This window comes from Ursus maritimus, unplaced genomic scaffold (assembly GCF_017311325.1).
Source record: "Ursus maritimus isolate PB19 unplaced genomic scaffold, ASM1731132v1 scaffold_17, whole genome shotgun sequence".
Classification (NCBI taxonomy): domain Eukaryota; kingdom Metazoa; phylum Chordata; class Mammalia; order Carnivora; family Ursidae; genus Ursus; species Ursus maritimus.
The window spans coordinates 27,412,309-27,437,910 of NW_024424119.1; the positions used below are offsets into that span (position 1 = coordinate 27,412,309).

At 49.4% G+C, this 25,602-nt stretch overlaps 1 protein-coding gene across 1 annotated transcript in view; it reads left to right on the forward strand.

The window, feature by feature from the left end:
- The first annotated feature begins 8,667 nt into the window (after window positions 1-8,667).
- Window positions 8,668-25,602, forward strand: part of LOC103678492 (stimulated by retinoic acid gene 6 protein-like) — a 34,716-nt gene continuing 17,781 nt past the window's right edge. Inside the window, exons 1-8 of the mRNA XM_008707856.2 lie at window positions 8,668-8,990; window positions 10,691-10,791; window positions 13,464-13,594; window positions 18,812-18,932; window positions 20,517-20,562; window positions 23,057-23,185; window positions 23,506-23,576; window positions 24,974-25,085. Of these exons, the coding sequence (XP_008706078.2) occupies window positions 8,892-8,990; window positions 10,691-10,791; window positions 13,464-13,594; window positions 18,812-18,932; window positions 20,517-20,562; window positions 23,057-23,185; window positions 23,506-23,576; window positions 24,974-25,085 (810 nt within the window). The 5' untranslated portion in view covers window positions 8,668-8,891. The remainder of the gene's footprint in view (window positions 8,991-10,690; window positions 10,792-13,463; window positions 13,595-18,811; window positions 18,933-20,516; window positions 20,563-23,056; window positions 23,186-23,505; window positions 23,577-24,973; window positions 25,086-25,602) is intronic.

The window sequence follows — 25,602 nt, forward strand, 5'->3', positions numbered from 1 at the left end:
GAGAGTGTGCTTCCGGGTCTCTGGCGGGGCCATTCCCGACATGAGGACCCCCGAGGAGGAGCAGGTTGGCAGGAGTGTTCAGTTGGGACACACTGGACTGGTGTGCCGTGGGACATCCAAAATGAGATGACCAGGAGGCAGGCAATTAGCTGTATGGTCTGGACTCAGAACAAAGTCTAGGCTGTGCCCAGAGAATGTGACCCACCCCCTGGGGCTGTTGTGCCCTCTGGGCCCCTGATATTCTTTTGAAGTCACAGCCTCCAGGTGCCCCTCCCAGGACCTCCTCTTTGTCATGGTCATTGCCCTGGACCCAGGCTGGCATCTCACAGGGCAGGGCTCAGGCCTGAGCATGTTGTTCAGATTTGTTCGACCAGTGAAGAGTCGGGGTCACTGTCTTCTCTGAGGACCCCCGACACGGAGCCTTTGTCAGTGTCTTAGTGTAATTTTAATGCGTGAGTGTGTTTCCTGTTTAGAACATAGAAGAAGCGTTCACATTCCAGCTCTACCACTCACTCCCTGAGTGGCTTTGGACATTTACATCATCTCTCTAAAGCCTCAGTTTTCCCACCCATGAGGTGGGAATAAGAGTCCACGCTGCATGGGTTGTGAAAGATTCAGTGACATAATAACTTTAAAGACGGTAGCCCAGTGTCTAGCACATGATAAACCTTCAACAAACGGTACCTATTATTATTGTTATTTTATTAAGTGAGAAGAAGTGAAAGTGTACATTGCTTTATCGGACAATTAGGAATGGTAGGGAGTAGAAAAATGGGCTTTTGTCTTATTCAGTCACCAATTTTTTTCATGGTAACCCTCTCTGAACCTTTCAGACTGGGTGAAAACAACCCCATCTGCACCCACCCGGGCTGACCATTCCTAGCTGTGTAGAAAACTCAGGAACGGTGCGAGGTGGAGCAGAGGAGAATAAAGAGAACAAAGACGTAGACACAGGGAGGGGGAGAAAACGGAATGAGGACATGAAAGGCCTATTAACACCTCATCTCTGATCCTCGGAGCTTCAAGCTGGTGCCTGTGTTGGAGTCCCCCTGTGGACAAGTGACTGCCTCTCTCTGCACCTTGCTCTCTAAGGTCCAGCAAGACCGTGGGAGTGAGACTGCTGTGTGAGATGTAAAGCACCATTCTATCCTGCGGCGTCCAAAGCTGGGCACTGGCGAAGATCCCAGGGTCCCTGTGCCCCAGTAGAGAGCTCTGTTCCCCACCTGGCCGAACTGGTTCTGTCTCTCCGAGACACTGGTGGAGCCGGGGCATCCAACCAGGATGTCCAGCTCGTTGGTACAATGGCTTCTGTGTCTCTCAATAATGCTGGTGCCACCCCAGGAGAGAGCCCCAGGGCCCCCTGGGGGCCAGGCTGCTGCTTGGAATCCACCCGCAGCTCATGGAACAGCATCTTAGGGAGGCAGCTGGAGGGAAGGGGGACGCAGGCCTCAGTTAACAATGCATCATCCAGACCCATTCTTTCATGATCTAGGCAAGTGCTGGCATTCCACCCATTTCGCAGACAGGCAACCGAGGCTGCAGGAGGAGAAATGATTGACCCCAGGTTGCAAGGTGTTTGACTCCAGATCCCAGGCTCTTCCCTCCAGACAGATCTGAGGTCCCATATGAGCATGCAAACACTCCCTACACGCCCTCTAAAGGAGGTTACTGACCCAGAGCTGACCATTTCCAGCTGTACAGCAAGGCCAAAATGAATGGGAGTAGTCAAGGCAAAAGAGAAGGAGATGGATTTTGGACGCAGAGAAGACAGAAGCCCTGGGGAGAAATGGAATAAAAACAGGGCGTGTACGTATCTTTCATAATACAGCTTTCCCCTGATTCTCAGAGAGTCACAAAAAGTGACAGAGACAAACCAACAGGCAATAAGAGAGAAGCAGACAGAAGACACATTCGACTTTCTGGAAAGGCTGTCAGAGGCAGGCGCGAAGTGGGGTAGTGGGGCTGGGAAGAAAACCAGAGATCATCCGCAAGGTGGCCACCTGTGTGGGTTTTACAATAGTCATGGCCTTCATTTTATTTAAACAGTTTTAAGTTTTAAAATTGGAAGTGTACACATTTATACAGAAGAAGAGGGACTAGTATATTCAGCAAGCCTATTCCATAACGGAATCCCACGACCCGTCTGGTTCCGCGAGCAACCCCACCGCTCCCGCCACTCCAGACAGCCGATCATTCGTCATGCATCTCAGGTGTGAAGGAAGTTGGCTTCCCCCCATGGAACTCTTAAGGCTGTGCACATGGTCAACCCTTCACAAGCCCCTGTGTGTCTCCAGTCTTCGTCCAAGTATGTTCAGGCTGCCCTGGCCACAGGTGCAGAATAAGACATTGAAGAGTCCTAGAATGTGACAGGGAGTTTTTATGTGCCGGTCCACATTGCCAGGGTTCGAATCCTGGTGGCTCCTCCACTTACTAGCTGGGTAGGCTTGGACAAGCTTCCTGACATTTCAGCGTTTCTGTTTCCTCATCTGTGAAATGGGGTGATAATAAGGGCCTCTGTCACAGGGCTGTCATGAGGGTGAAGTTTGCTAATAAATGTACAGCCTTAAAGTGTAGTTTGGTGCACAGTGAGCCCCCGAGAAATGCTAGCCGTCCCTCCACCCATTTAGGGAATGTTAGTGAGCACCTGCTGGGACCACTTGCCGGGCCAGGAGCCGGGCCCATAGAGATGAATGAGAAGGGTCCCAGCCCTCAGGGAGTTCCCCATCCTGTGGGGGCGCAGACCCAGGAAGAGACATTTCCCAGCAGTGGGCTGGCTGCTGACAGTGGGCAGTGCCTCAAGCAGTTCAACCTTCTTGATTCACAAGTGACCAGACTGAGACATGTGGGTCCTCCAAGCCCAAGGAGCCACGGCACTTAGCAGCAGAGCTGGGTAGCCTTGAAGCAGTCATTCCCGGCCAGTCGTCTTTACATGAGGGTCTCAGAAGCTGGAGGCTCTGGAGGTTAGCAGCGCTCTTCTGGGCAAAGGTGCTGTACTTTGGATCACCCTGCCAACAGCAGGGAAGTGGAAGGCAGGTCACGGGGCCAAGTGTAGGCAGCCACTGTGGCTCCTGGCTAACCGGGTGAAGGACTTCAGTCCATTGCATGGTCAGGTGGCCAAGGGCAGGGGAGTCTCTGATACCCACCTCCCTGCCTAGCAGGAGGCCAGGGATGCCAGGCTGTGCCGTGCAGTAGATTTGAGAAGGGCTGACCACAGACACCCCAGGGACAGAGGAACAGACAGGGTCTGGGGTCTGAGGAGGTGGAAACGCAGCCAGCAAGAGTACCTTTTCAGCCCAGCAGCAGGAAAACCCTTTTCTTTGGTCACAGCTGTGCAAAAGCAGGAAAGGGGTGGAAAAGAACATCAGTTTTCATTGAGCATGAGGCGGGCACTTGACTCACTGTCAGGCAGCCTGGAAGGGAGACATTAGATCCACTTTCAGGACGAGGAGGAGTAAGGCCCAGAGAAGGCATGGCTCACCCACGGTCACACAGCTGCTGAGCAGTGGGGCTGGGCGGGCTCTCAGGTCTGCCTGGCTTCAGTTCTCTCCAGACCCTGCTGACTCAGTGAGACGGAAGGGTTGGCTTTGTGGAGGAGAGGATGCCCGCCCCTGGAAGTGCCCAAACGAGACATCCTGGCTGCCTGTGTGGATGTGGTGGGGAGGGTCCTAGAAGGCATTCAAGCATCCGCAGGGGTTGGATTCCAGAGCCTTCTGGTGACTGGGTGGGAGTCTGTGATTCCCTGAGTGGGTGGATGAGAGACAGGTCACAGCTGTGCCACATGTAAGCCCACCACACCCAGTGCTGAGTGTTTCTCATTCCCCTCCCTTCCTTCTTTCCTTCCTGCCTTTTTCATTCATTCATTCATTCATTCAGCACCGAATTGGATTTGTTATGTACCTGTCCCAAGTCAGAAGCTGGGGGTAGGCCTGGAATGGGAGATGGTTAGAGCTTAAAGCTTAAATTTCTTACTTTGGAAAAGCCCAGGCTGAGAGGGAGGCTCAGGCTTGAAGAAGGCGCCTGTAACAGGAAACACAGGTGATGAGAGCCGGGGAGCCATGTGGCTGAGGAGCTGGGGGAGTCCTTCCCAGGGGAGCGCCGAGTAACAGACTCTGGCACCAGGGAGATGAGCCAGGGCCAGCAGGCGGGTGCAACATCCTGAAGGGCAGGCTGATAAGGGCCTGAGGTAAAGAGTTTCCAGATGATCTCACCTGCTATTACACATCGGAGCAAGGCCTGGTGTTTGAGAACCCCTCGGTGCAAGGACAAACGCTTGTGGAAGGTGCCGTGAGTCACAGGCCTTCAGGGATGGGGGGGAGGGGCCTGCCCTCACGATCACTTCGTAGCCAGGGTTTTTTCAAAGAGCTGATTGAAAACCATTAGTGGGCTGCGAAATTAATTTAGTGGTTATGACCAGCATTTTACAAAATGGAATGGGCCAGAACAAAATGAAGAGAATTGAATCAGATACTAGAGGATACCGTGCATATGAAGGGTATTGTATTGTGAAAATATGTTTTACATGTGTGCACACACATACACGTGTGAACTAGGTCATGGCTATAGTGTGTATACTTGACCACAACTATGACTTATAGTCAAAAAACATAAAAACGCTGAACTGGTCCAGTCTTCTCATTTTGCAGAGCATGGGAGAAGAGGTTAGGTTGGGGCACTGGCTCCCTCCCTTGTTTTTTCCTCTAAACTTCTCTTTATCCCAAAGCATAATTTATATCAACATCAGTTTCCAAACTCGAACATCCTCATTATTCTTGCCCATGCCCAGAGCCAGGGCCACATCTGCCCAGTGGTGGGCCAGGGAATGTGTAACAACTGGCTCTCTGGAAAAAAATACATGTTTGACATACGTTGTACTGACATAACAGGTGTATCACACAACTTAGAAATGATGAAATACACGATGTTCTTTGTTACAGATTCCATACAGCCTGTTAATTCTCACGGAGCACTTTCATTGATTTTTGCTGAACTCTTTTATCTGTAGCCAACCTGCAATTGATGTATGAGCATAGTTTCGACATGAATGTTACTTGATCATTTTATTTACATTAATGAGTAAGACAAATGTGAAACAATGAAGACAAGGGTTAGATCAGAGCTTCACTTGTTCATCAATTGACGGAAGCTATTTCTAAGATGAATAGGATAGGGGTTTTTGAATTCTGGAAGAATATTTCCTCAATTTTTTTTTTTTGGCTATTCACCATGTCATGGCTACAAACATATGTTTAAATGTAATCTGCATTATTAACATTTTCTCTGTCGCTTTATAGAAAACCTACAAAACAATACAGCCAGCCCTGAATCGTAGTGTTTGCCTATTTCCGTGGTGTAAATATTCCCAACATGATGTAAATACTCCCAGCGTGCTGCCGCTGAACGTTGAGTGCGGGAGGAGATGCTCGGTGGCGTGCCCTCACATAGTTTCCATCCTGCGGATACGATGGATGTAAATAACCTCGAAAGCGTAGACGGCAGTAAAATAATTAGAAAGATGGGTTCTGAGTCTTTACTACCTTTCTTTTTAATACAACTTATTTAATGACGGGTTTATATAATTTAATTTTTAACATTGGTGGTGTTGGACAACTGGCTGGCAAAATTCCTGATAAACGTTGACGGTCCCAAGCTGGTACAAGCCAGCCCGTGCACAGCGAGATCTGCCGCGAACTCTCAGGCAGGATCGCAGGGAGGCTGTGCATGAGGAGAATCGGACACCCCAACACACAGACTACTGCATTGCTGGAGGAATCACATGGACAGGCAGGCGCCTGCACACACACAGACACAGACACACACGCATGGACAGACACACACACGCACACCTCTTCCTCCTTCCCTAATCCGTCTCTGCACTGAGCAGTCCTGCTGCTGCCCACCCACGAGGAGGCCGGTGCCTGAACTCACCGAACTATGCCTGAAATAGTGCTGGGCATCCTGACTTTGTCTGCTCACTGGCCCTCTCTGGGCCTCAGTTTCTTGAGCGAAGTTGCCTTGGATTTTTTTTTTTTTTTTTTTGGTCTAAAGTATTTACTTACTCTTGAAAATGTGATGTTTGGGACATGAGGAAGGCACTCTTCTGCTTAACCAGCTCAGAGGGAGCTTACCTCGCCCAAATGCATAGATCCAACATTCCCCCGTGCCAATTTCTTCTTTTTCTTCATATTTATTTTATTTTTTTAAATTTAAATTCAATTAACATATAATGTATTATTAGTTTCAGAGGTAGAGGTCAGTGATTCCTTAGTCTTACATAATACGCAGTGCTCATTACATCACATGCCATCCTTCATGCCCGTCACCCAATTCCTCCATCCGCCTACCCCTCTCCCCTCCAGCAACCCTCAGTTTGTTTCCTGTGATTAAGAGTCTCTTATGCAAACTGAGGGATACAGAGGGGAGGGGGGTGGGGGAATGAGATAGACCGGTGATGGGTAGTAAGGAGGGCACATATTGCATGGTGCACTGGGTGTTATACACAACTAATGAATCATCGAGCCTTACATCGAAAACCGGGGATGTACTGTATGGTGACTAACATAATAAAAAATCATTATTAAAAAAAAAATAAAAAATAAAAAAAAATAAAAAAAAATAAAAAATAAAATCAGAATTTTAGGGGCAAAAAAAAAAGAGTCTCTTATGGTTTGTCTCGCTCTCTGATTTCATCTTGTTTTATTTTTCCCTCCCTTCCCCTATGATCTTCTGTTTTGTTTCTTAAATTTAACAGATATTCCTGAGCCTCTCTGAGCAGGGAGCTGGGTTGACCTTGGGAATCAGAGATGAGTCTGCCACAGGCTGGGAGGCCAGACACCTCTAGCAGCTCTAAGGAGCCCTGTGGACCAGTGGCGGGGCTGGGAGGTGGTGACGGGCAGCCTCCCCTTCTCCTGGGCAGGGGTGTGAAGCCTCTTCTGGCTTCAGTTCCACATTTTAGAAAGGGGATAACATAGCCTGCGTCCCAAGTTACCAAAGATTAGATAATCTAAACTAGCAGATTGCCGAGGTCATGGCGACACATAATTGACATCCATCAAGGAAAGCTTTTATCATATGTTTCACTTATTTCTATAGAGTGATGCCCCCACAACTGTTGGAGAAAGGAGCTGGGGATTGGGATGACCCAGACTCTAGGTACACCAGCTGCATAGCTCGCCTTGCAGTGGCCCTCGCAGCATTTTATTAAGAATTGCGTAATTAACAAAAGATTTGTAATTTGTACCACCACAGACCTTGCATGTTTTCACTTTATGCTGATTTCACACACATCTTCACTTCAGAATGGTGTTGTATGGCTTAGGGACAACCTTTAGTTTTTTTCCCTGATCACAGAGCAACGCGCTCATTCGTTTAACACGTGTTTATTCCCTCTACTTTGTGCCGACACTGTTCTTAACCCTCGGATAGATAGACACAGCTGTCAAGCGGCATATCTCAGTGTGGGGAAGCAGGCTCCCTGCCGAGCAAGGAGCTCGATACGGGACTCGATACCAAGACCCTGGGACTATGACCTGAGCCAAAGGCAGACCCTTAACCAACTGAGCCACCCAGGCGTCCCATGCTCATGCTTCTCTTTGCTGTAACCCCATTTGCTCTCTATCATTCAGGGTCTTCTTGTAGTTTCTGACCCTCCTAGATCTCTTTCTTGCTTTCACATATCTCAGTTTTCTTTCTGTCCTTTCTTTTTTTTTAAATAACATCTCTGTCATTTTGAGGGTTTCGTATGGGATGGGGAGACTGACTTACATGCTCCGTGAACCTTCCTAAAAGCAGAAGTGTGACCTTTACGGTTCTATCACATTTCTGACGACCTGGCTTCCCGCACCTTCCCCACCATTTCTAGAATCTTTCAGACCGGTGGTTAGACATAACTGGGAATGTTGGGGTTTTAAAGAACTACAGGGGAAGGTGCCCTGCTCACGGGTTTCCCTGAGGAGCGCTCTTCCCTGAAACCTCTGAGGGAAAAGCAGGAGCTGGCCGGGGGAGGAGGCCTGGAGATGGCCAGATGGACGGACGCTGCAGGTGGGGGGACACAGAGTCAGCGCAGATCTGCGGTGCCGGTGAGGGCACAGAGGGGGTGGAATGGAGTCCAAGCAGCAAGAACAGAGTATCGGGGAGCCCAGAAAGGAGAAGGTCCCTGTCAAGAGAAGTCGTGGAACTGCTGTGTTGTGTTTTAGACCTGAGGCCCCAGCATCTCGCTCCTGCAGCCTGGAGAGGACAAGGTCCCCAGCCGGGGGTCCAGATGCCCGCGGCTTTCCTGTGAAGTTAGCGGAGCTCCAGCTCGCCGCACAGGGAGGGCCCTTCCAAGGCTCGGGGGAGAGGGGACACCTTAGTTAAGTGTTTACGTGGCGGTACATTTTCCTGAAAATATGAAAAAGTGAGACGATTTCATAGTTTTGTTTGAAAAGGATGTCCACATTAGATAAGCTTGGGCCTCACAGAGCCTGAATCTGCCCCTGACTGTGTCATCAAGAAAGGAAGGAGCTAGGGGTGCCTGGCTGGCTCAGTCAGTGGAGTGTATGACTATTGACCTTGGGGTTGTGAGTTTGAGCCCCATGTTGGGTGTAGAGATTACTTCAAAAATAAATTAATTAACTTGAAAGAAAGAAAGAAAGAAAGAAAGAAAGAAAGAAAGAAAGAAAGAAAGAAAAGTTAGATCCGGTTAGCAAGACCATTGGGTAGATAATCAAGCTGGAGAAAGAAATATGGATAAAGATGAATCCAGTTAGGGAAGACGCGTCGTAGGTAGGCAGTGCTGGCCCTGAGGAAGCGAAGTTAAAAAAGATCAGATGACCTTAGTGGGGCACAAGCCGAGCTCCTGTCAGTGATGCTCAAGGCTGACAGGTCAGTGACTGCAGCAGTGACTCATGATGTGAATGTGGTTTTGGCTGTTTTTCAGAACCAGGCAGCTAAACAGCACCTGTGTCGGCTCGGTGGACTTGGAGCTCTTCCTCCATTACTCCCTCATCCCATCAGTAAGTAAGGGCAGGGGAAGGGAGGGGAACTGGGTCACTCCCATCCACAGACTACCAAAGAGGCCTGAATAGGTCAGCAGAGAGACATCAGCTGAATTTCCTTGACTTGCTCTCTTGCATTAAGCACCAAAAAAGCAGGCAGAAGAAGGTTTTTAGGGCCAAAAGAATCAAGGAAACTGGTTTTTAGGGGAGTCAAAAAAGGCTCTTCTAAGGAAGCAGTGTTACAGGTGAAGTCTGTTGGGAGATGTGGTAAAGAGCCTCTGAAGCAGGGGGCAGAGCATGTGCAAAGGCCCTGTGGAGGAGGGGAATGGAGAGTGTGAGGAGCTGAGAGGGCTGGTGTGATGGGAGTGGGGAGGTGAGGTGGAGGTATCTGGGAGGTGGGTGGGCCCGGGTCAGGTGGAGCCCTGTGGGGCTCTGTGTGAAGGAGTGGTGTCTGCATTCTCAGTGTAGTGGGAAATAACTGGAGTGTTAACAGCGCGAGGCTGGTGTGATCAGATTTCTGTTTTGAAATGATCATTCTGGTCACATTGTGGGGATCAGGTTGGAGGTGGTCCAGAGAGGAGATGGTTGCAGATTTTAGCTCATCGTGGATGGTGGTGGTCAGCTCAAGGCATTTGGGAGGTAAGGTAATAGGACTGGGTAATGCACTGGATAAAGTCAGGGAGAAGAGTTGAGGACGCCGCGGGTTCCTAGCCTGCACAGCCAGAAGGACGGCAGTATCTGCCATTCACTAGTTAAGGAGAACCAGAAGAGATCAGGGTTTGGGGCGGTTGAAGGAACAGGGCAGGGAGGTAAATCATGAATTCCATTTAAGACAGACTGAATTTAAGAAGTTTTCAACACATCAAAAAGAAAGGCCAACTCTGTAGTTTGATGAACAGTTAAGGAGCTCATGGATAAGGTCTGGGCTGAAGAGTCAAGCGTGAGTCTTCTGTGCGTTGGTGGCCGTTGAAAGCACAGACGTGGGTGAGAGGATCCAGTAATAAGAGGAGGGGTCCTTGGACTGAACTGTGAGGAGCTCCCGACTTTAGTGGTGGAATAAAGACTAATGCAGCAGAGGAGGCTGAGAGCTAATGGAGGACACTCAGAAAAGCATGGTTGATGGAAGCCTAGGGAAGAGGGTGTTTTCTAAGAGGAGGAAGCGGTCAACGCTGTGGAACGCGGCTAAGAGATCAAGCCAGATTTGGGCTTCAAGTTTCCATTGGACTGATGGTAATTTTCAACTTTGGCCAGAGCTGTTTCCATGGATAGGAGTGAAGCCAGGTTCGGGGGTTGAAGAGCAAGTGAGGAAATGAAGACAGCGAGTGTAGACCATTCTCCAGAGGTTTCTGGTAAAGGGGGAGAGACAAAGTGCATCAGGGGTTGAGAATATGATTGAATCCACAGCAGGGAAAAAAAGCAAAGAAGGATTTGCAACCTGACAGGTATTATCCCCTTTTTACAGATGAGGAAATGGAGATTCAGAGAAGTTAGGTCTCTCTTCAGTCAGTCTGTGGGGGCGACGTGCAACACAGAGGAAAGCTCAGTACAAAACATTCTGGAAGCTCAAGGGTATATACAGCCAGCTCCCTGACTTGGGGGTCTGAGAAGTTAGTCACTCTGCGCCCTCTGCTCACCCACACCTTCTCTTTCAGGGAAGGCCCCAGGGCCGTGCTGAGGATGAGTGTGCGCACTGACAAGCTCATCTTCTCTTCCCATAGCTTTTCATCATTTTGGTCTTGTCCTTTCTCCAAAGACAAAAGCACCGTAAGCAGAGAGATGACGCTTCTCACCTCCCGGGGAACCGCTTTGAAATCATCATGTGAGTGGAGCTAGGGCTGATCACTGCTACAGCTTGGGGATCCCTGCGTTTGGGGTCAACACCTATTGTAAGGCCAGGATAACTCCCTGTTACTCTCCAGCCTTGCCTCCTCTCCACCCCTCCTTCCCCTCCCTGACCCAGCCAAACCCAGCTCTGGGAGTTCAGAATTGGCCTCCAAGCCAGTGTGGCGTCAGCACCCAGGGCTGCCCAGGTGTGGTTAAAATGTCTCAAGGAGGCTCTGCTCACTATGGGAAGGGCCTTCCCACACCCAGCACTATGGTGGCCTTGGGGCAGCAGGAGGAAGAGAGTTCTCGGTCGGTCACCGGCAGCAGCAAGCATTCATGCTGGGACAGCCCCACGAGTCATGCTCCAGGAGATCCTGCTGGACCAGGCAGCTTTTGGGCCCTTGCTGGCTCTGCCATCCTGAGTCTCTGCACCTTATTACATTTTTCCTTAAGCTCTAATCGTTCGTATCTCTGCCACATCACCCTTTAATAATTCGTCATAATAATGATGATAAAGCAGATAATAGTTATTGCACAGTGACCGTGACCCAAGCCCTGAACCATTTGCTTTGCCTAACCTTACTTGGATGAACCCTCTTGCCAGCCTAGCATGCTGGAGGTTCTTATCCTCATGTAATGGACGAGCAAACTCAGGCTCAGAGAGGTTAAGTGACTTGCCCAAGTCCACACAGCTAACAGGTGACAAGAGCTTTCACTGAGGTCACGTTGATTCCCCTGGTGTCATAGCTTAAGCAGACTTAAGAATGTGAACACACTTGTCTCCACCTTGGGCTCTGGAGAAGGGAGAGGAAGCCAGGCTGTCGAGACCAAGGCTAGTGGTGACCTAGGGCTTCAGGGTGACAAGTCTCCCTGCAAAGTCCAGGGAGCCCCTGTACCAGCTCTAGGGGCAGACTGATTCTGGATACCACCCACTGGAAGGGTCAGCCACTCCCAAACTCCCAGGCCTGAGCCACACTAGTTCAGGCATGGAGGCAGACTCTGCCATGGGCATTTGACATGCGGGGGCCTGGTGTGGGACTTTTTAAGAAGTAGGAGCTCTGTGTGGGTCATGTTGAACTGCTTTGAATTCGATTGATAACAGCACAACTTGTCTGCTCCCTGGCCACTTTGCCATCAAAACCCCTGCTTTTCTGAGGCGTTCTGGCCCACTGTCCTCACACATCGGAAGCCCCTCACATGTGCGTGGCACAGCAGTTTGTCAAGCAGCTCTTCATTTGCTGCCCACGGTGTGTCTGACTCGACCAGAGCGCGCGCTGCCGTCTGTCTGAAGTCTCACATATCTCTGAGGTACTACAGGTGGGACTGACGGAATTCGGTTCACGTCCACAAAATGCGTGTCTGTGAATGTATAGTGAGAACCTCCTCTTTTCAAGATTCTGTGCTGGGTACTCAGTCCTTGGAGGGTATCATTTCCTAGACAAACAATAGTGCAGAGAGGTGTGCAGAAACACGGACATGCCCTTAGGGCTGAGGGGACACCAGTGAGGGGACACCAGCAAGGCGGCAACTAGGTGGGCCTGCTGGGAGTGGTCGGCATGATGGTGGCGGGGGCTTCCGGGAAGAGGTGCTCCTTGAGCTGAGCCTTGAAGGGGAAGATGAGCAAGACTAAGGGGGCAGGCGGTGAGATCCAGATCCTGGCCCCCGGTCCCTGCTTCCATGCATTGCTCGTAGTGCCCCCTGAGTTTTCATCAAAGCTCACTTCCCATGGTACTTCGACGGGAAGCTCTCTTTTCCCAGATGCGGTTGCTTACTTTGATCTAGACAGGACTATTTTGGTTAGAAGGAACAGATATCCTGTAAAGCTTGTTTCTGTAAAAGGAAAAGAAAGAATTTTTATAAAGTTACAGGGATTTCACAGAAACTGGCAAGGCCGGCCTCATGACCCCTGGGTTTCTTGAGATGGGCATCTCTGCGAGACTAATTCTATTCCTGCCTTCTTGCCTCTCCGGAGCCCCTCAGTACCATTTTATTTTTGTCCTCTTTGCTGTCTGACTTTATCCTCTGATTTAGGATCTTTGCTTCCCTAAAAACCCCCACTTGCCTTTAGTACCAACTCTGATCCCAACTTGGCATGACTTTCCAGAACAGAATTTTAACAGTTGACTGGCTCATGTCCTCAGGGTCAGAAACCCAAAATACAAGAGCAGGCATCTGATTGGCTCATCTAGAGTCAGGTGGTCACCCCCCTGGTCCAATCAGCTGTGGCTTGGAAGATATGCTTGCATGGAACCAGTATGGCCTATGCTACCCGGACCCTCCCAGGGATGTTGGGGCTCTCCTAGCGGCTGGGTGCAGGGCAGGCAGCCCCAGGCCTGTCAAGCACATACTCCTTGTTTTGGTCTCTTGAGTCATTCTCATAGATGCAACTTATCCTGTTTTGTTTCTTGTCCTTGCTTGTATCCTTCCCGCCACTCCCCTCCCCCAAGACTTGGAGCTCCTCAAGGGCAAAGATTTTGGTCTTCCTCACTTCAGTACCCTGAATCCACTCTTACCCCCAGAATTGGCCCTGAGGGCTTCAGAAAATGTCAGTTGAAATGAATAATTCACCACCCGATAATCCCTTCTCAGGGTAGGATTGATACTTTGGAGGTGAACTGCGGGAGTGAGCCACGGTCTGGCCTCACGCACTGTTTCTCTCGTTCACAGACCTCTGGACTTCGTGGGCTCCTTTAGTAACCGATGGTCCTATGGAATCGCCTTTGGGGCCACAGCCAATAAGGTCATGTTCTTGTTCTCGGAAGGCTACCAGCCCTTGCAGATCCCGCAGTGGGCCCAAGGTAAGGGCTGCCTCGTACCTGCTGGGAATGTTGCCATGACAAGTCTTACTCTCAGAGAGCGTGTGGCAGGGGTTCCCTGGGATCGGGGGATAAAAGTTATGAGCAGTCAGCGTTCCTCCCTGCCTGTTACTAGCCCAAGGAAAATGCCTTGCCCTCCAGGTCTCAAAGCTTGTTTGTGGGGTTTTCTCCCAGGGAGATTCAGAGCTCCTTTAGACATAGAACAAAGGCTTAAAAAGTAGGTTCACCATCACCTGCCCCAAAAATTTCAGTCCCGAGTCCTAGCCCTCGCTGCCTTCTTGATATCAATAAGCCCTGGGATTCCTCCTCACAGAGCAATGCTTATTTCTTTGGCCATTGGTCTGAGGCCTCTTCATTCTCCACACCTCATGTTCTGCCTGAAGGTTCGACTCTCATTTACAGATTCACCCATCCCAATACAGTGACTCCGAGCCTCTCTGCCCAGCCCGGTTGTCTCTCAGGGCCTCCAGGCCTGTATAAGTAATTGCGTACCAGCATCTCATTAGTCTTTAGGGAAATGCAAATTAAGACTGAAACGATATACCACCACACAGCTCCTTGAGGTGTACGATCTGATGAGTTTTGACAAATGTTTACGTCCATGAAATCGTGACCGCAACCAAGACAGTGAACCCCATAAGTGTCCTTGTCGCCTTTTGTAATCTCTCCTTCCCACCTTATTCCATCACTGCCCTCATCACTGATCTTTTTCCAGAATTTTGCATAAATGGAATTATGCAGAATGTACCTTGTATTTTTGGTGTAGCTTTCACACAGCATGGTTACTTTGAGATTCATACACACTTAACATGTGCCAGAAATTCATTCTTTCTTATTGCCAGGTGCTGTTCCACTATGTGGAGAAAACAGAGTTTGTGTGCCCATTCACCATTTTTTTTTTTTACACTATTTATTCATGAGAGAGAGAGAGAGCAAGCCAGGGCGGAGTGGGGTGGGGGGAGACAGAGGGGCGGGGAGAGGGGCAGAAGGAGAGGGAGGGAGAGTCTTGAGCGGACTCCCTGCTAAGCGTGAAACCCAACCCGGGGTTCGATTCCACAACCCTGAGACTGTGACCTGAGCCAACACCAAAAGTCAGCCTTGTAACCACCCAGGTTCCCGCCCACTCACCTCTCGATGGACATTTGATTTATTTGCATCTTTAGCTATTGCAAAGAAAGCCGCTGTGAACATCTGTGTACAAATCTTTGTGTGTACCTGTGCTTCCATTTTTCCTGGGTAAATACCTGTGAGTAAAATGGCTGGATCATATACTTCATTTAACGAAATTGTCAACTGTTTTCCAAAGTGATTGTTCCATTTTGGAATACCACCATCAGTATGCGAGGTCCCGGGACTCCTGGGCGGCTCAGTCGGTTAAGCATCTGCCTTTGGCTCAGGTCATGATCCCAGGGTCCTGGGATTGAGTCCCACATTGGGCACCTTGCTCAGCAGGGAGCCTGCTTCTTCCTCTGCCTGCCACTCCCCCTGTTTATGCTCTCCCTCGTTATCTCTGTCTCTGTCTCTCTCTCTGACAAATACAAATAAATAAAATCTTAAAAAAAAAAAAGATTTTCTGTCTGCCCCTCCCCACTGCACCACCACACTCTCTCTCTCAAATAAATAAATCGTTAAAAAAAAGATTCTCTCTCTCCCTCCTCTACCCCTCTCTCCCACCCCCCACTCATGCATGCACACTCTTTCTCTCAAATTTTTGTTTAATTTAATTACATTAGTTTCAGGTGTACAACATATTGATTCAGCATCTCTGTCTGTTATGCTCTGCTCACTGCAAACATAGCTACCATCTGTCACCATACGATGCTCTTCTAATATCACTGACTGTATTCCCTCTGTGTGCCTTTCATTCACGTGACTTTTTCATTCCATAACCAGCAACCTGGAAGTCCCCTTCACCCATTTTGCACCCCTCTGGCAGCCATCAGTTTGTTCTCTGTAAATATAGATCTGATTCTGCTTTTTGTTTGTTTATTTACGAAATAACAAGTGTTGTGAGGATGTGGAGAAAAAAGAACCTTCATGCGCTGTTGGTGGGAATGTAAATTGGTACAGCTACTGTGGAAAACAGTATGGAGAGTCCTAAAAAATTAAAAATAGGATTACTGTATGATTCAGTAATTCCACTACTGGGTATTTACCCAAAGAAAATGAAAACACTAAGTTGAAAAGATTTAAGCACTCTGTGCTTATTGCAGCGTTATTTACAATAGCCAAGATATGGAAGCAACCTGAGTGCCCATCAATAACTGGATAACGAAGATGTGATACACACACGGGAGTATTACTCAGCCGTAAAAAGGATGAGATCTTACATTTGCAACAACATGCACAGACCTAGAGGGTATGACGCTAAGAGAAGTAAGGTAGACCGAGAAAGACAAATACCGTATGATTTTATTCGTATGTAGAACCTATAAAACAAATGAATAAACAAAGTCTTTTTAATTTTAGCCGCTCTAAGAAGCATGTAGTGCTGTCTTACTATGGTTTCATTTTGCATTTTCATAATGACTGGTGACGTTGGGCACATTTTCACGTGCTTATTTGCCATCCTTATAGCTTCTTTGGTGAAGGTTCGGGATCACTTTCCTTATTTACAAAAGTTAGGGTGTTCGTTTTCTTCATATTAAGTTTTTTTTTTTTTTTAAAGATTTTATTTATTTATTCGACAGAGATAGACAAAGCCAGCGAGAGAGGGAACACAAGCAGGGGGAGTGGGAGAGGAAGAAGCAGGCTCCCAGCGGAGGAGCCTGATGTGGGGCTCGATCCCATAACGCCAGGATCACGCCTTGAGCCGAAGGCAGACGCTTAACCGCTGTGCCACCCAGGCGCCCCTCTTCATATTAAGTTTTGATAATTCTACATCTAATTCTGTATGTAAATTCTAAATTCTTTATCAGATGTCTGAATTACGTTTGCTCCTAGTCTGTGGCTTTTGTTTTCGTTCTACCAACAATTTCTTTTGAAAAGCTGACTTAAGATTTTGATGAAATCTAATTTATTCATTTTCTTTTATGGATCATGCTTATGGTGTCATAGAAGAAATCTTGGCCTAATCTAAGGTCATTTAGATTTTCTGCTATGTTTTTTCTGGAAGCTTTATAGTCATGATATTTTACATGTAGGTCTGTAATACATTTTGAGTTAATGTTTTGCATATAGTGTGAGGTATGGGTTGAAGTTCTTCTTGTGTGTGTGTGTGCCTTTGGTTATCCATTTTTTCCAATACTATGTATTTCAAAAACCTGTCCTTTGGGGCGCCTGGGTGGCTCAGTTGTTGAGCGTCTGCCTTTGGCTCAGGGCGTGATCCCGGGGTCCTGGGATCGAGCCCCACATCAGGCTCCTCCGCTGGGAGCCTGCATCTTCCTCTCCCACTCCCCTTGCTTGTGTTCCCTCTCTCGCTGGCTGTCTCTCTCCATCAAATGAATAAATAAAATCTTTTAAAAAAAAGACAAAAAAACCTGTCCTTTGCCCATGAGATTGTCAGCATCAATTGGCTGCATACATATGGGTCTGTCTCCGGACTCTGCTCTGTTCCATTGATCTGCAGCGTGTGAGGGCTCCAATCTCTTCACATCCTCCCCAACAGCATCTTCTGTTTTTAAACCGATTACAGCCATCGTAGCATGTATGAAGTAGTCTCTACTTGCTGGATTTGCAGGTTCCTAAAGACCAAGGTTGTGGGCCATCTGGCAGGGTCAGAACATCATTTCCTGCTTCATGGCTCGAGATTCCTCTCTTCAGTTTTCACAAAGTGATGATAGAGGTGTATCCTCCTAATACACTCATACACTCATCCTTTCCGAGGGAGCTTCTTCCCTCCGCTTGTGTCTGGACCCACTGTTTCCCAGCTCCTAATGCTCCTCCCCTTCTCACTTTGGAGTCTGACTGTCTGCAGGCCGCCTCCATGGGGGGCTCGGTCATGGGAGGGGCCTGAGATAGTCAGCAGAGCGAGGTCATGGCCCCCTCTCCCCCGGCTCCAGCACCAGCACACCTTGCTTTTTCTCACCCGTGAATCAAGGCCTTCAGCACCTTGCTGTCTTCAGCTGGGATTTCAGCTTTGGTGTCTTGTGTCCACTGGCAGTTTGGGGTTCTGTTCTCGGGCCTTCAGACATCCCATTGCCTTCTTCTGCTTCCTCTTACTCAGATGTCAATACCAAATGGTCTCGAGACCTAGATTTCTGGTAGATGTTGTCTGCGGGTCTGGTTCTGCCACCTTAGTTGCTCTGTCTGCTGCTATGACGGGGATTTCAGGTAGATTGCAAAATTATGCTGTTGTGGCTTCTATCCTCGCAGAAATTCTTCCTTGTATGTGGTCCTGTCCTACTGGCTGCCTGCCCCTCGCATGCACATAAATACTGATCAGCCCCAACGGGCCATCTCCCATCCTCTGAGTGAGGAATGCCCTTCCTTCCCTTCTCCTCTCCATCTTACAAACTCCTGCTTGTATTTCCTGGCCTGGCTAAATGTCACCACCTCCAGGAAGCCTTCCCTGATCCAGACCCCAGGTGAAGTCAGTGGCTTCCACTTCTTGTCCCCACAGCAGATTGACTGTGCCTCTGTTAACACACCACTCACCTTCCTCTGTGTCTTCTCTGTTGGATAGCAAGCATCTCAGAGCAGGAAGCTAGTTCATTCCTCCTGCAGCCCTAGGGTCTGGCTCTGGACCCGGCTCAAAGCAGATACTTTGTAAAGGTCATCTTGCTGGATTAGATGTTCCTGGACCCTGTTCAGTCCTCTAAGAGCTAGTCAGTGACAGAATGAATAATATCACCGTCTTGTGTAGAGAGGACGTGATGGTTACGTGGAGGTGTTGTGCACACATCACCACGTTTTGTGTTGCTGTGGGGCACTCGCAGTGCTTTGCTCTTGGGGGGCGCTCTTCACTCATTTATTTGGCTTGTCTGTCCCTCCTCCTGTGCGCTGGCCAAAGTCAGGGACCAGGTCTTCTTCATCTCAGTACTTAGCCAGTGCCTGGCATGGAAGGGCTCCCAGGAAGGGTCCATTGCAACAGTGAAAGACATTCCCGCATTCCTCCTTGCTGAGCGGGGACTTCTCCTCTCATCTCCTTGGGTCCTGAGGCCTGTGACCGGAAGTCGGTGTAGAGCCCCATAGCTTCCTTGTGATGCCCAGAGCCTGTGAGAAGAGGACTCACGGCATCTCTGGCCCTGTCTCCCTCAGCGTTTGTGCTGCTGATCGGAGGCATGGAAGTCGGCCTGTCCCACTTCCCCTTCTTTGCCTGCCTCTCGTCGGAGTTCCGGCTGCTCAGCTCCATCCTCGGCTTCAGCTACTCACTGATCTGGTAAGACAGACGCTGCCTGCCTGCCTGTGACTCCTTCGGCTGTGGCTGACCTCTGGACAAAGGGCTGGGGGTGACCTGTGAGCTCCCCGTGGAGGACCTCTTTGCCCAGACCTGAGGCTCACGATGGGCTGGGGGGGTGATTGGTCCCAGATCCCAGAGGTGACTGTGACCTCTCTGTGGGGCCGCACTTCAGGCTGCAGAAGGTCAGGCCAGCATGCTTTCTGCTTCATAGGCCACAACTGATTAGAATATTCCCCGAAGTCAGCCATGTAGCAAATTTCATTTCTGTAAACTGCCAAGGGTCCCAGTGGGGGATGCCGGAGTCCCATTTGGACTTCTCTGTGCTGTCGTGTGTCCCCCGGGAGCCCAGGAGAAAGTCCGTGCAGCTCAGCTTGACATTCAGGGCCAACTGCAGTCAGGCCTCCCCTGTCTCTCCATCCCCCACAGCACCCAGGACACACCTCCGGTCACACCAGACTCTGCTTTCCTTCATCCACCCGCTTACCCACTCAGCAAGCATGCTATTACATCCCCGTTCTGAGCCACGGAACATGCTGAAAACAAGACAGCCCGTGTGGATCAAGCATTCTGCCCTCTTTGTCTCTACGTTGCTGTCCCCCTGTGGATTATCTGCCCCGACTCGGTCCGGTGGCAGATACATCCTCATCCTTCATGGCCGGTCAACCCCACAGACGGGGAACTTCTCCACCCTCCTGTTGGTCTCTGCCCTCAGCACTGACACCCGACCCAGCATGGAGCAGGACCCAGGAGTCCTTGCTGACTGAATAGTCCCACAAGCATTCTGCTTTCAAGCCTCTGTCCCCGTCACTGAGCCAGCTTCCCCCCTGCAGCTCTGTCTGCGACGCAGGGGCCCTCAGGCCTGTGTGCGGGCCACTGCGGGGGCTCACAGGCTGCCGACGCTGCAGCGGCTACAATTCCTGAGTCTGTAAATGGCTCACTTTATAACCTTTAAAGGGAGGGTACTGGGGTTAGATGTGAGGTAGTGGTACCATCTTGTCAGCTTCTGACAAATCTTCGTCCCAGGGAGGAGAGGGTGGTGGGACTCGCTCAGCAGCCTGCGCTCCCTGGGAGATGAATCGGGCTGGAACATGACCAGGACTCTCGTGTCCGGTGGGCTGAAGCCTTGAGGCTCATTCCTCAGGGCAGTGTTTCCAGACGAGGCCAGTCTGGACAGAAGGAGCATGGACACCAGAGTCGGGAGGCCTGGGCCTCGGTCCTGGCTCCAGGTGTGACTCTGGACAGATTCCTTTCCCTCTGCGGACTTCAGCTTGCGCCCCTGAGTGATGGGGGCAGGGAGAAGGAGATCCCTCAGGGACTTCGTGCTCTGCTGTGTGGATGCCGGGATTGTATCCTCTCTGAGGGCATGGAAGATGAATTTGGTGCACGTACTTTTGCACAAGCAGGGTGCCTGATCTGGGAGGGAGGTGCACAGAGGCCTGGGCACCAGCCCTCCCGAGCAGGAAGGAAAGGGGAGATAGCTTCAGCCCGATGGGATCTGGGCTACTTCACAGGGACTAGGCTGGGAGCGGCCACAGTACTCCAAACCCTGTTTTTGTCCTGCAGGTTTGCTGTTACTGTCCTTTACATCACAGAGTGTCCCCACGGGCAGGTGAGTCCCAGCTGAGCTATGTTTAGAGTATCAGGTCCTGTCGCCATGACCAGCCTCTGCCCCTCTCTGGGCCTCAGTTCCCTAGTGTTACAGAAGGAGAGTTGGAGCCATTGATGGTGCTTCCATTTGTATAACATCTTACGTTCATCAAGGTGCTCATTCACAGACAGATGTTCTCACAGTTGATGTTCATAGCAGCCCCGCAAGGTGGGAACCTCTTTCAGCAGACCTATTTCACAGGTGAGGAAACTGAGGCCAAGTGTATTAAGTAACTCTTCAGAAATAGCAGTTTTGAGAGTTGAGATGAGGTTTGGCTGACTCCAAAGCTCATTTCTTTCCATTTCTTCATGTAGCCTTACTTTCTCTGTCTATAAAATGGGAGACTTGGACTGGATGAACCCTCCAGCTTTGCCATGCATTGTCCTTCTTGGAATTGGGGGGAACTGGTTCATCTGTTTGGCCTTGAGTGCAAGGAAAAGGAGCAAGATGAAAGAGGGTGTCACGCTGCAACTAGAAGGGTTACTGGGCAGGTGGGGGGAGCACCAGCAGGCCACCGGGGTCGGGAGTCAATGGGAGCCTTGCCAAAGTCTCCCCGGGGCTTCACTCACCGTGGAGGACTACAGGGTGTGATGAAGAGAGTCTGGAGGGGCTGGATTGGAAAACTAGTATGGGGGCTGGGTTTTCCCTCTGCATCTCTGTGCTGGGATTAAGAACATTCTAGCATACCTCTGCCCAAAAATATGCCCTCCACTCTGCTCACGGTGCCAGAGATTCCAGATCATGGGCATTTTGTCTGGCATCTCGGAGAGCTTCCAGTCTTCCTGAGGTTCTTCTGAAATTTGAAATGTTCGTAGTTAATTAAGGGAGAGGGCAGGGTGTTACCTCTATGCTCAGAATCGCTAGCGTGCTAGGTGTTGTTCGAGGCTCAGGCCCCCAGATGAGCTATTGCGTAGTTCAAGGTGCTTCAAGGCACTTTGAAGGCTGTGTGTTAGTGCTGGCCCCAGGTCACTGATAAGAAAGTGAGGCTCAGGGGCTAACAGGACTTATGAGTTGAAAATCATGGGACTGAAATCCGGACTAAGGTAATAATACTTTGTCTCATGTTCTCAAATGTGTTCATGGAAACATTATATATAAAAATGAGACATTGGAAGAGTCTAAAATGTCAAATATTAGGAGAAACTTTAAATAAAATTGGTTCATCTAAATGCACTATTATTTTGCATTAAAAGTGACATATGCAAATAATTTGTATGCATGTGGTGAGCTAATTATGATGTCTAAAGACCTATGTGTTTGGTATAATCTCAAGTTATAATAGATATAGATGTAAAGATAGATACAGAGGAGAGACACTGGAATATTGGCAGTGGTGACATCTGATGTGTAAGCGGGGAGCAGACATTGGAGAGGAGGATGAAGGGGAGACATGAGCGCCCACAGCTCGTCAGGCTTCTGTTCTGCACCTGAACAGCACAATATCAAATCCCGACTCCCTGTGGGGGCAAGGAAATATTTAAAAAACCATGAAACTGGGGCACCTGGGTGGCTCAATTGGTTGAGCGTCTGATTCTTGATTTTGGCTCGGGTCATGATCCTGTGGTCGTGGGATCCAGCCCCACATCAGGCTCTGCACTGGGCAGAGAGTTTGTTTGGGATTCTCTCTGCCCCTCCCCCTGCTCACACACACACACACACTTTCTCTGTCTCTGAAATAAACAAATCAATCTTAAAAAAATAAATCCCACAAAACCAACCACTAAATTATGCCCCTCCCCCTCTTTCTTTCTCTTTCTTTCTTTTTTTCTTTCTTTCTTTCTCTTTCTTTCTTTCTTTCTTTCTTTCTTTCTTTCTTTCTTTCTTTCCTTCTTCTTTCTCTTTCTTTTTCTCCTTCTCTACATATCTCTCTCCCTCTTTCTCCTCTCCAGTCCTCTCCTCCCTATTTCCCCTCCTCACCCCTCTTTTTTTTTTTTTTTTTTTAAGATTTTATTTATTTATTTGACAGAGAGACATCCAGCGAGAGAGGGAACACAAGCAGGGGGAGTGGGAGAAGAAGAAGCAGGCTCCCAGCGGAGAGCCTGATGCGGGGCTGGATCCCAGGACTCTGGGATCACGCCCCGAGCGGAAGGCAGACGCTTAAGGACTGCGCCACCCATGGCGTCCTTCCTCACCCCTCTTTCTGTCCCCCTCTCTGTTGTGTGTGTTTTCCAAAAGTAGCAGTATTTAATCCCTGACCAGAGGAAGCTACGAAAGTCCTTTGTATAAAATAAAATGCGGGTGCTAGGACTCATACCGAGGGCTGCCGGACTGTAGGCCACGGCTGGTGCCATGGTGTGGGGCTGGGGGAACAGAGATGGACCACTGGCCGCACAGCTCTGGGAGAGTGGGCTTGGTGGGCGTGGGCTGGGGCAGGCAGATCCCCGCCCACAGCTTCACCGGGAGCCTCGCCCTGGCCCAGCGACAGCGTGCTTCCCGTGCTCTGCTTCGGTTGCAGTTTTTGGGGAGGTACGAGACGGTCCTGTTCTACTGGCCCTCGCTGCTGTGCCTGGCCTTCCTGCTGGGCCGCTTCCTGCACATGTTTGTCAAGTCTCTGAGGGTCCACCTGGGCTGGGAGCTGCCGATGGTGAGTACCGAGTGCGAGCACCGTGTGCGTCCGCGCGGGTCTGCGCTGCGCCACCGCCCTGGGAGGGAGGCACTATTTTTACTGCTCCCGTTCTGCATGAGGGACCTTGGCCCCTGGGTGGTGGGCTGCATCACCCGAGGTCACGTCGCTGGTCTAGAGCAGAGCGGGATCTGCAACCAGACAGCTCGGTTGTTGAGGCTGTCTCTTAACCACTGTGCTCCCTCTGGAAGAACAGCTTTACCCGAACTCCTGGCCTCTGTGGCAACGGCCTGTCACAAGGGTTTGTGAGCCCAAGCATACCCCTGTCTCTTTTCTCACAGGAAGAAAAGCCTTTCCTGGAAGTTCACCAGGCGCAGCATGTCAAACAGCTCCTGAGGAAGCCCCCCCTGCAGTAAGCCCCGGGTGCCTCACTCACCCTCCGTGTGTGCGCCCCCGGGGACGAGCCCTGAGGTGTGGCAGCCCCTGACATGGCTGGAAGGCCGCAGAGTAGTCAGGACTCTCGTTGGCTAATGACAGAAACTCAACTCAAACTAGATTAAAGCGAGAAAGGAAACGTACGGCCTTCCATATGTAAAAAATCTAGAGGCGGTCAGCTCAGAAGTGGTTGGACGCTATGGCCTCACTGATATAAAAACCACAGCGAGTTCCCTCATTTTCTCTTAGCTCTGCTTTGATCTGTGTTAACCTTGTGGTGAGATGGGCTTCCTCCCCGTGGTGGCCCCCAGAATCTCTAAGCTTATATCCTCATGGTTTAAGCTCACAGGAAAAAGACATTTTCCTTCCTAATAATTCAAACCAAACTCCCATTGTGATTCATTGGATCACATTGGACCCCATGTCTTCCCAAAACCAATTACTGTGGTGAGGTGATTAGAGTAAATGGATCGTTAAGCCTGTCACATATTTGCCATTGGAACTAGCAAGTGGTTCAGCCTCGCTTAACCGCTAGGACTGATGGGAGGGAGCAGGTTCCCAGAGAAAGACTGCAGTGCTGTTACCAATACAAGAGGACATAGCTCATAGCCAAGCAAAAGCACCTGGTCTTCAGTGATCATACAGGTCACCCTATCCCTGCCACTGCCATCGTTGTGTACAAGGGGATATTCCCCAGAGAAGGGACATGGCTAGTCCAAGGTCATACAGTGGCAAAGCTCCTACTTGGGTTAAAACTACATTTGCTTATGTGTAACAGAAAATGCAAAACAACAGTGGGACACCCAAGAGGGAGATTTCTTTCTTTCTCATGTAAAAGAATTCTGGAGGCAGTTTATACTGACCCTGCGCTGCCCACCATGGAAGTTTGCTGATCTCTGTCTTCTGCTGCCATTCTTAGTGCTTGTCATCGTGAAGGCTGTGCATGTCCAAGATAGATGCTGGGCGGGCTCCAGCTTGGACCAGCCACCATGTCTGCATTTCAGACAGCGGGCAGGAAAAAAGAAGGAAGGGCAGTGGGGTCCCTCCCAGCTGTGTGAATTCCACCTCAGCACCTTCCCCAAAGTGCCACACCACACTCTGGTCACATCTGATTGGCCTGTGCTTAGTTTTGGTCACTCTTAGCTGTAAGAGAAGTCAGGAGCAATAGCCCTTTAGTTTGGTGAATTGCTATATTGAGTGAAACTGAGTCTCTGTTCTTAAGAATAAGGGGAGAACGAAAACTGGAACTTACCAGTGTTCTTTCTCTACACTACATTCTAAGATGAAACTGGAGCAATGAGGTTATTTTCAGAAGAATCAGGCATTTGTTTACCAACCACAGCCTCTCTTTTCTTGTTATTTATTCATTCACAGCGAGACTAAAAAGTCCTGGTTCCAAACCAGAATCTACGAGTGGGACCCCTGCTTTCAGTTCCCAAGCAGAATGATTGGAACCACTGTGTTGGCTTTCATATGCCTGTACCTTGTAAGTAGATCTGAACAAATCCTTTTCTATGTCATAAATGCGATGGGGCTAGGGCTGGGGTTAGTCTTTAAAAGCTAGGTCAAAACTGAATCTCTGTAAATCAAAGAAGTACAGTTTTTTGACCCCTCCCCCATTTTTACTCCAAGGACACTCTCACCCACATGGAGAATATTACTAATAAATATAGTTGAATTATTTATGGAGACTTCCAGTTATCAATTCCATGTAAAGAGCTTGTAAGATGCCATTCCATTCTAACAACAAGTAAAAATCTGAACAAATTGAAAAAATCAATAGTTCTTCTTAGATGCATAAGAGAAGTCATGGCGCAAACCATTGCCCCTAAAATTGGAGACAGACAGGGGGATAAGAGAACCACAATGGAATGGAGCAAACCAAATCCAGCAACGTACGAGAATTATACACCATAACCAAGTGGGATTTATCTTAGATATGCAAAACTGGTACAATACTAAAAAATAATTAATATAATCATATCAATAACTAACAGGAGAAA